General features: G+C 42.1%; 1 protein-coding gene across 1 annotated transcript; it reads right to left on the reverse strand.

The window, feature by feature from the left end:
- Nucleotides 1-6,693: 6,693 nt before the first annotated feature.
- Nucleotides 6,694-7,554, reverse strand: LOC127772677 (uncharacterized). Its single transcript, XM_052298631.1, has one exon. The coding sequence runs from the start codon at nucleotides 7,552-7,554 to the stop codon at nucleotides 6,694-6,696; it is 861 nt and encodes a 286-aa protein (XP_052154591.1).
- Nucleotides 7,555-10,961: the final 3,407 nt, after the last annotated feature.

Here is a 10,961-nt window from a genome sequence, read left to right on the forward strand (position 1 = left end):
TTTGTTTCATAACATAACAATCTAGTTTTTGTTTAGATATCGTCTAATCTTAATATAACAATCTAGTACTTAATTAGATATCACCTAATCTTTGAATCTTGATTGGAGTTTAAAATATTTTTGAACAGGGGAGTGCTATGTTAGCTGGGCATATTTGAACCATCTGAACATGTTGCAGTTTGTTAACAGCCAATGTCCAATCGTTTTCTCTTTTGTTACACGTTTTTTTTTTGAAGAATACAGCATGCTGGTTTTATATTATAGATGAGGGAAAAACTGTACAAGAACAGAGGAGCAGGAAAGGCATTGCTTGAAGCCAAGAATGTCTCTTGCCTACACAGAAACTATGAAAAGCATAATCTCCTGACTGCACTCCTTTGGCACCCGCCAATTTCCACAATTGAAGCTCATCTATAATCTTGCTTGCAAGTGCCGATGGCGTGGATTCGACGCCTCTAAAGATGCTGTTGTTTCTTTCCATCCAAATCTCCCAAAGCGAGGTTAGGAAAACAGATCGCAACCCCCTTTTTTTGCATTTTCTCTACTCCTTTTGTCTACTCATGCCAGCAGTTCAGCATGGTATCGTCAATGTTCGCGTTGAGAAAACGTTGCGGTCTGATTTTGTGACCTATTTCCTGCCACACCCGATGTGTGAAGGGGCATTCCTTGAAGAGGTGCTGCACAGTTTCTAGATTCCTAAAACAAAGCTAGCAAAAATAGTTATTTGGCTAACCTTTGCATTGTAAGGCCATTCACAGTGCGTCACCAATTTTTGAGGAGCCAAAACTGCCACCTAGACTAAGAACTTCATGAGCAACATCCTCCACAGTGCATGTGGTCTACTTTTTCCTTCACAGTGGGTCCCACCCGTTCTCTCTCCTCACTTGTTATCTCTCCCCTCTCTCTCTCTCTGCCTTTCCCCACATCCCATGAACCGCTCCCCCTCCTCCTTCAGTCATTGCGCCGCCAGCGCCCCTCTCTCTCCCACCCACCGCCGGCGCCCCTCTCCCCCTCCACCGCTCTCCCTACCACACCGCATCGAGGTGGATCTGGAAGGCGGCGGCTCGGGGCGTCCTTCTCGGCGACGGCGCCCGGGCAAAGAGTTGGCCGAAGCGGCGACAACGCTGGACGGAGCGGTGACGGCGCTGGGCGGAGCAGCAGCAGGGCAACCGGATCTAGCCCGGGGCAGTTCCCCTTCCCCACCATCGCCGGCGCAGCTCCCCTTCCCCGACCGCCGCGACAGCTCTCCCTGCTTCCACCTCTCCTCATGGGGGCGGAAGCTATGGATGACGGCGGCGCGGCGGCGGCGAGGCGCCGAGCAGAGCGGCAGTGGAACGGTGGTGGCGCCGAGCTGCGGATCTTGGTCGCCCTCTCCTCCCTCATGTCTTCCTCTCCCTCTCCGTCGCCCTCTCCTCCCCTAATAATGACGGCGTAGATCGGGATGGGTCGCCGCCGCCACCCCGACGAGCTCGGCGCTGTGGTGCCTCCCTTCCTGTCCTCTCTCTCTGTTTCTTGATGGCGTGGGAAACAATGTTGTGGGCCCAGACGTAATTCTGACGAAGAACGGGGAGCCAACTTAGGCTCCGAGTTCCTGGCAGGAGTATGACAGTGGCGAACGTGGCGGCTCAAATCCGTGCTGGCGTGTCGAGGCTGAACGCCACGGCGATGCATTGTGAATGGCCTAAGCGGTCTGCTGTCCATATTCTATTTTGAACAAGAAGCCAAGCGAAGAACTTGTGTTTCTCCGGTGCCCAAGTCCTCCATATGAGGCCCGCTGATTCCGATCTTGTTTTTCCCATAATTGCATGATATACACAGAGCTTACCGTGTACGAGCCGCTGGCCGACCATCTCCATTGGATTGTATCCTCAGTCCCTTCCTAGATCACGGTCCCGTGTTGCTAAGTACTTCCCAAACGCTTATGTATTCCTGAAGCAGTTGGAGTGTCATTCCAAACGTTGTTTGTTATTGCTTCAAAAACTGATCTCTTACACGTATCGTTGCACCACTCATTCTAGTCCAATGCTGCACGCACACCACCGCACCTCATATTAGGCACACAAGTTTGCCTACTTGAGGATAAAAACGGTCGAAAACGTTTGGAATCGATAAAATCTATTTCAAAACGACATTCGATAAGTTGGTAATTGATCATATTTATTAATTTAACTATTCAGTTTTGATATAAATACAACACTAAAAAAAGTTAAGTTTTATGCGTGACAAAAAGGTAATGGTAGAAAATGGTTCCACTTATATTGTCTGTTACCATTTTCATACACACGGTATTCTAGAACCTTTTATCCCACTTCTTTTTTTTATTAGGTAAATTATAGACCAAATGTAGATTTTTTTTCTACCTCGTTGTTTTCAGGGTTAAGTTCGATTAACCCTAGTTTTTGGTCGGTAAAAAGTTACAAACCCATGGGCCAACCCATTTACATCACTACTTTATATATGCGAATGCGTCCCTGTACACTTCCTTGAAACAAAAAATGCGTGTGTGCATTGTGCATACATCTGCTGATCTGCATACTACTCATTCAGTTGTCACTTAGGGGAAAAGAAACGCATTGTTACGTCATCAATTTCTCAGTCTTCCAACCTGGATTTTTTTTTTTTTACCTTTTATTCCTTTAAACTTATTCTACCAATAGACCCCCTAAAAATATTTGTTCTAGGAATGATCCCTTTTCGCATCGGCTACATCATTGGCGTCGTGATCTAACATGACGGCACCAATGACTTTGACGCCATCCCCATTGCCCTTCGGTGGAGCTAAGCCACTAATGTGAACGGGGACGACACTAGTATCTTTGACGCTGAGGACCTATTTCCAAAAAAACTCAAAAAGAACCAATTTGTAACATAAAAGGATATAGTTGTAATAAAAAAATTACAAATAGGTCCTGTTTTTGTAATTTTTTATTACAAATAAGTCCCCTTTTCAAAAAATTATAAATAGCTCATCGGCGCCAATGACATTGGCGTCGTCCCCTTCATATTAGTGAATTAGTTTTCACCGAGGAGCAATGGGGACGGCGCCAATGACATTGGTGTGTCGAAAAGAATATATTTATAGAATAATATTTTTAGAGATATATTCCTAGAATAAGTTTTTTTAGAGGTATATTCCTAGAATAAGTTTTCCAAAAACATTAAAAGGTGAAAATGCAGGTCTTCGGGAGACTCAGGCCTCAGCATGAGAGATTGGTGGCTCGATGCGAGTATCCCGTTCCGGATCAGCTACAAGAAATCCTTCGACGCACTTTGCTGAGGAAAGGAAAGGAACAAGGTGTTTTTACCAGAAGTCGCGCACAGCAGGACAGCCTTTTGGGATATCAAAGATGACATTCTGGACGGAAGCAGCTAGTGTTTGGACGTGTCCTCCATTGCTCTATTCCACCGATTGACCTGCAGGGGTGAAATAAACTCACTAATCGTCGATGGAGCATGTTTTCCTCCCATCCAAAACAGAAGAGTTTTTGGCCAATATCAGATATAGAATTTTCGGCTGGAGATTTACAAACATACTTCAATAATTATTTTCTCTTAAAGTGTGTTTGTTAGAAGCCAGTCTTTATGGGTCGCCTGAATGTTTACTCTCTTTTGAGAGAATTATGCAATAAGTGGCTATAGTTTTCTTGAAACAAAAGCTATCATTTATTCCATTATCATGATGTTGTTCATTCTCTAGCTTCCGACCAGGTTTTGGGTACATATACGACAGAGATGTAGCTGATGGTAAAAAGTTGGCTTATTCGCCTCAGTGATTACTTCAAGTAAATGCTAAAGAATCTCTTCCATGAATTCAGAGATATCAGTGGTAATGTACGGCATAACATGATTACATGAGATGAGTTGATAAATTATCCTGATAAAGAAGAGAATATGAAAATGCACTTTGATTTGTTACACCAGATTGCTAGGGCTGTAGAAGGAAGGGACTTGTGCCCTGCTGATCAGACCAACGATTAAAAATACGGGAACCGAGTTCTTTCACTAATTTTCCCACTCACCTTCCACGTTTTCCACGCGTATGCTTTTCAAATTGATAAAAGGTTTTTTTTTGCAAAAAAAAAATTATACGAAAGTTTCTTTAAAACATCATATTAATCTATTTTTCAAAAATAAAATACTTAGGCATAACAAAATGTGTTGCTCCGTTTTGCGTGCGGTGGAGGTGAGCGAACCCACCCTAATGATCACTACTCTCCCTGTAGATTTTTACAAGGTGTATTTTGATTTGAAAAGGTCAACTTCTTTTGGATTTTGAGCAACAATTAGTCAATTTAATGTATCAAAATTATACCAATATATTAACATCTCAAAATACTTTAACAAAATGTTGGTTTTAAAGGTATCAACAATATATTTATGAGAAATCAATGGCCAAAGCGTGATCCTTTAGACTTTTTAAAAATAAAATACGGCCTATAAAAATCGAGGAGGTAGTAATATATTACACCGGGGACTGGATTACAATGGGGATGAGGGTATCACATGGAGTGTAAGAATACTAATCAACATGAGGAAACGAAAATCAATAATTTATCTGTGTCTAATCGCCATGTAGTCCCCTTGTTTTTGCACTTACCAGGTCTCCGAAGAGGTCATTAAACTGCATCTATATATCAATTTGGTATCATTAGTATATGAAAAATATTAGGAAGTATTTAGTGACATATAAATATAAGGAATTGCACGTTTTCTTAACCTAAAAATGAATAACAGTGTATCTATTACAACAACATTTGAAAACAATGTATTACCATAACAGGGTGTGATCTTAATCCTAGCACCTAACTAGCTCTTAATAGAAGTTGTTGAGCAATTCTACGGTTCCTGAGGAGGTACCATGAGGTACCAAAAATTTAGTGTAAAATTTAGTACCTCTTGGTACCTAGGTAGGTACCATGAGGTACCAAATTTATAATAAAAAAAGTGGTACCTTATGGTACTGTTGACAGAAAACACGAGGCCTGGGAGATCTGCTTAACTCCAGTGCAGGTCCAAAGCTTGCCTTCGAATGTATGAGCGTGCCAGTTGATTTGATCCTGTAATCAATAAGAAATAGAGACAAAGAATTCGTGGTTAAATCTATAAATGATAGCCGATCGGCTAGGTGCCGATGAAATATTATTTATCTTTGAGCCGATGTCATCTATGAATCGATCGGCGGTTATAAATAGATAGTAAGGAACTAAATCTATTCGATCAGCTGTAGATATTAACGATATATAGTTCTTATATTAATATATACTTTAATCAAGTGATTGGGATAGATCGGTCTTCATGCCGAGACAGTATAAATCACTTAGATCGAAATATATATTAATAACAGGATTATATATGTTTATAGCATAGCCGATCAGATAGATCTAGCATGTATCGGCTAATACTCCGATACTACTTTATATAAAGATATCAAACCAAATATAATATACCAAACAAAAACTTAATATACTTAAATACAATAAGATCCTGACATAAAGCGCGGATTTAACATGTCATTGAAGCATATAGATCGAATATGGTTAAATCAGATAAGATCGGCTGAAACTCCGATACTACCCTAATCGGCAATCAGAGGACAGGCTAGAGATTGATATTCTAAGCACGACTTAATAGATCAAACTCAACTGATGCAGCATTAGGTATGAAAAGAAGAACAATAGACAATCAAGCCGCTGGGTGTTTCATAAAGTGGTAGATATCTTATATGATCTAGGACAACGTCGCTATTTAACCTAATCGGCTGCCTTCTATTAACAGATGTTAGCCGATTGTAAATTAGATGATGATATTGCCAAGGATTATGTAAGATATATGACAACTTGACGAATTATATAGACAAGATTAGAGTGTCATAAAGATGGAAGCACTAATCTCGAGAACACAAGTCGTCATAACAAGTTTTACCTCTTGTTGAAGATCGAAACCGATGCAGCTCAACCCGAAAGCAAGAACTCGTCGAAACAAAACTAAAGCAAAAAGGTGGCGATGCGCCGAAATTGTATTGAACGTGTGTGTTAAAAATTACATAGGGCTCGGGGTCTATTTATACCCGAGAATTACAAGATATGTCCATACCGGACACGACCACTATCTCTAACAAACTCTAAGATACCATAAGTCTTTGCGGCAGACTTTTGCCCAAACATATCTATAAGGAAGTTACATAAAACATCCTAATTAATAGATACAATTGCCTTATCAGGACTCTATCCATGTGCAGCAATCATCTTGAAGCACCTCAATTCAACCCAATGTCATATACCAAATTATACTGTCGGAATCGGCTGCATCGGCCTACCTAGCCCGACTTAGACCCAGCCGATCCTAATCGTAGCCGATCTGGACTTCAGCCGATTCTTGCTCTGTTCTCGAATCAATCTCCGCCTTCGACTCCACCTCGATCTAGTCTCCTCTTCCGATGCTGATATTACCAAATTTGGTCATTAACAGGTACTACTCGAGGACACGTTGATAAAAAAAAAGCGGTGCTGAGATGTAATGTGGAACTCTATGACATCCTTAGGTGGGACGATATTCCCCCAGGGGTGGAGGTTTTGGTGAGCAGTGATATCACTGGGTCTATGAGGTAATGGAATCATTCCATATCAAAAAAAAAAAAAAAAGCGGTGCGAAGGCGGGATGCACCTGAAACATACTCTTTTGCTTTATCTAGGTTTATGCTGCGTACGATAAGAAAGCAAGAACAGTTTGCATAATACTGCATAATACTATGAAAGCGGAAGTTATTGCAGCAAAACCTAACCACGGATTGCTGAAATGATTGTGCCACAGCCATGCATTCCACCTATTTAGACGACTTTGGTAATGTGCTTCCATGGCACAATATAAGGATTTCAGGTAGTGTTCACCTCTAAAGTCAAATGCCACATACTCAAAAAGTTTGGTGAAGAGAGTCGACACTTCCTCATCGCTTTCCATCTGATGGACTATTATCCCTTTCTGTGCAAGAAGTGCAACATCAGCAGCTGTACTGACAAATTCAGACATGAGCACAATGTAAGCAGTGATGTCGTCGCCGACTTGAGGACATGTTTGCTCAAGAGCAACAAGATTTCTGAAAAGCAAAGAAGATTTATCATCGATTGGCAAACATGGTATTTCCATGACTCCTTTCCTGAATCTAATGTCCAACAAAGAATGAGGGTCTTCTTCATGAAAGTCCCGTTTCTTGATTTCTATTCCTGCCTCATGATAGTCCACTGCTCTACGCCACCGATAAACATGCTCTGGTGAATTCAACTTGCTTAATTCATATAACATGTTTTGCTCCTGTCCAACACAGAAGACCTTTTGGCCAAAATCAGATATATAGTCAAAGTAGTGAGACTTTCCAGCATGACCATGATGCTGTTTATCCTCCACCTTGTGACCAGGCTTCAGGTACATACGGCACAGATGTAGCAGATGGTAAAAGTCTACTGGCCTATTCGCCTCAGTGATTGCTTTTGGAAAATGGTAAAGAATGCCTTCCATGAATTCAGAAATATCACTTGTAAGTAATGGTGTAGTCGCCATGGTATCACGAGAGAACAGCTGATAAATGGCCCTAATAACGAAGAAGGGAATTTGATTCTCCAGCAGCAGTAGGTCATACACAGCAGAACTATTATACCATTCAACAGTATCACTATCTTCTTGGATCCCATGACCATCAACAGAAGCTTCATGTGTGTCTTTAGCCCTGCAAATCCCTTGCATACCTCCAAGATAAACAAGAATGAAGCAGCTATCCAGCAGAAGCATCTGCAAGAACTCCTTACTGTCCATGTCTATGTCCTCACTGTAACAGCCTCTTACCTGTTTCTCCAGCCCAGAAAGCAAGCTCGGGTACTCACGCAAGCTAACATGATGGTTTAGCTTAAGAATGTAGTCTACACATATCCACTTCTCTGTTTCCATGGCAAGTAGAGGCAACTCTGAATGGTGATAAGGGCCAATTGAGAGAACACTTGGTTCATATGCGTTTCTATCATTCTGACGAATTCAGCATACTATTTTGCGTATAACGCAGCATTTGTTTCCATTCCCTCGATACTCATTCAGTGCAATGCGACGATTTAGATCTGCCCTCATGGAACCAGCTAGCTCATCAATGTCAACATCATCAGTATTGTCATATTGTTCAGTCAACATATCTGTTAAGAAATGAAAATCGGTACTTTCAAATAGCGATTAAGAAAACTGCTATCATGAAAAGGTTGGGGAGAAAGAAAATAATCAACCGATAAATTAATTTCTTTTAAATTTCAATGCACTAACAATCTAAAAAATAAGTATTAGATAGCTCAATTTGATGGGAAGACATCTCTTGGGGAAAATTTATGCCCGTTGTCATCAGCGTGGATTATACTGACAGAGGAACGCACAAATCACATGAATTAGATCCAATGACTCTGAACCCTGACTAATCTCCTGAATAGGGATGAAAACGGAGCGGATAGTTTCCGTCCGCTCCGGCAAAAAACAAATACGGATACCTTTCGGATCGGATAATTCTCGGATAGTTCGGATACAGATACGAATATGGATATTTTCTCCCGGATACAGATACGAATATGGTATCGGGGTTTCCGTCGGATACGGATAATAATTCGGATATCCGGTGAACAGTGCTATTCGGATATCCGCAGAAGCCATGAGACATACCCCATTTCTTTATAACTCTATGACCTTCAATATACATTTTTAGATTTTAATAGTGGTTTATCTCTTAACACTAGTCCACACTATTAATATTATTTAATTTTTTTAAAATATTTATAAATTATACTACATTTAATATAAAGTGAGCTAATTATATAAGTTGATATTTGTTTCTATTAGAAGTTAAGTTGGTTTTCGTGTTCCGAGAAAAATTTGTTTTCGTATTCGTGTCCGATCATATTCGATTCTTATTCGTATTCGAGATAATCCGTATTTGTTTTTGTATTCGAGCTATCCGTATTCGTTTTCGTATCCGGTAAAAAATATAAAAACGAATACGGTATGAGCATTATCCGTCCGTATCCGCTCCATTTTCATCCCTACTCCTGAACAATACAAATAAGCCCTGCATGAACAGTAAAACCAAATGCGGTTTTGTCATTTGGCACCTTCAACTGCCGATTCACCGCGTGATTGCCCTACAAGTTATTCCTGTCCGCCTCCAAATACAGGTAGGGGCAGATTCACTATGCTAAAAAATCAAGAACGGAAGAGGAAATATCAGATTCATCAATGCGGCCCATTTTGGCGATCGAACAAAGAAAGAAAATTCCCCACCCACAAAGAGGGGAAAGAACCAACTCACCCTCACCCATCATAGGGCGGCTCGTTCGCGGCGTTGGCGCAACAATAAGAAGGGATCATCACATCAGCACGTCCATCCATCCATCCAGCATTACGAGCGGAAGAAGAAGATCTCCTTGATGAGGAAATTTTGAAGTGCGCGTGGCTAGGGTTAGGGCTGGAAGCGAGTGCAGAAGGAAGAAGAACCTGCATAGCTTGAGGGAATAGGTTCAATTTGACTCCCTTAAAATCGACACGAATCTAATCCGTGGCCCTGAACTACAAAACAAGATATTTTAAGTGACACGAATCTAATCCGTGACCCTGAACTACAAAACCAGATATCTTAACTGCCTAAACTGTTAAAACCGGTGCAATTTGACTCCCTTGGTGGTTTTGGAGGGTGGTTTCGTTGGCGTGGCAGTATTGACCTGGTCTTCCTTCCACGTGGCGCTAACATGGCGGACATTATAATTTAAAAAATATTATGAGACCCATTTGTCATTCACATAAAAAAAATTGTTTGACCCTTGACATGCGGGGCCCACGTGTCATCCTCTCTCCTTCCCTCTTTTCTCCTCCCTCTCTCCCTTCTCTCTCCTCTCCCCACGTCGGCATCATGGAGCTCAGCCTAGCTGGTCCTTGCACGCGTAGCTCCAGAAGAGAGCGTAGCAGAAGTACTGCGCCAAGCAGGTGACGTGAAGCAGCACTGCCACGACGAGCATGTGCACGCGGTCGTGCGGCCGCGGCGCACAATCCTTGCAGTACACCTTGCAGATCTCCTCGCGGTCGTCGCTGGTGCTGGGGCGCTACCGGAGGAGCAGCACGAGGTGGTGGAAGATCTTGACGTGCTGGACTGCTGGTACAGGCACGCGATGTTGAAGAGCGTGTTGAGGAACCGGTAGTTGATCACCTCCGTCCACTTCTTCCGCTGCTCGTCGTCGGGATGGCGGATTCGAGCATGCCGGTCATGATGAGCATGAACAGCAGCAGTAGGCCAGCAGCCCGGCGGCGACGAATGCCGACCAAATGATCATGGCAAAGTTCCCTTCACCTTGCCGTGCTCCTCCATGGTTGACATGCTTTTGCGTACATGGTGCGATGCAGATGGCGGTGACGGCGGCGTTGAACGTGTGATGATTTTGGCAGGAAACAATCGCACGTTTCAGTGCGTTGCTTACGCGTTAATATATGGTGAGAATAGCCCTCATCGTGGCGATTACAGAAGCCCACAAGATCGGCAACAACCGCGCCAACTCGGGAGAGAAACTAGCATGCGATAACAAATGTAAAGGAAGAGACAAAATCTAATCCTATCTTATCACAACTAAACTGATCATTATCACATGCATAGAGATAGAAACAGACTCAACTAACACCCTCTCTCAATCATAACCTTGACCACCGGAAGATTGGCTTTAAACTTCTCCAAAAGATTAGTTGACAGTGGTTTAGTAAATCCATCAGCAACTTGACCACCGGAAGAAACAAAATCAATTTCCAACAATTTCTGACTTACCCTTTCTCTGACAAAGTGATAGTCAACTTCTATGTGCTTTGTTCTTGCATGAAACACTGGATTAGCAGATAAATATTTTGCACCAAGATTGTCACACCAAATTTTACCTGCACGGGGACTTTTAATCCCTAACTCA

Source organism: Oryza glaberrima, chromosome 5, assembly GCF_000147395.1.
Source record: "Oryza glaberrima chromosome 5, OglaRS2, whole genome shotgun sequence".
Taxonomy (NCBI): domain Eukaryota; kingdom Viridiplantae; phylum Streptophyta; class Magnoliopsida; order Poales; family Poaceae; genus Oryza; species Oryza glaberrima.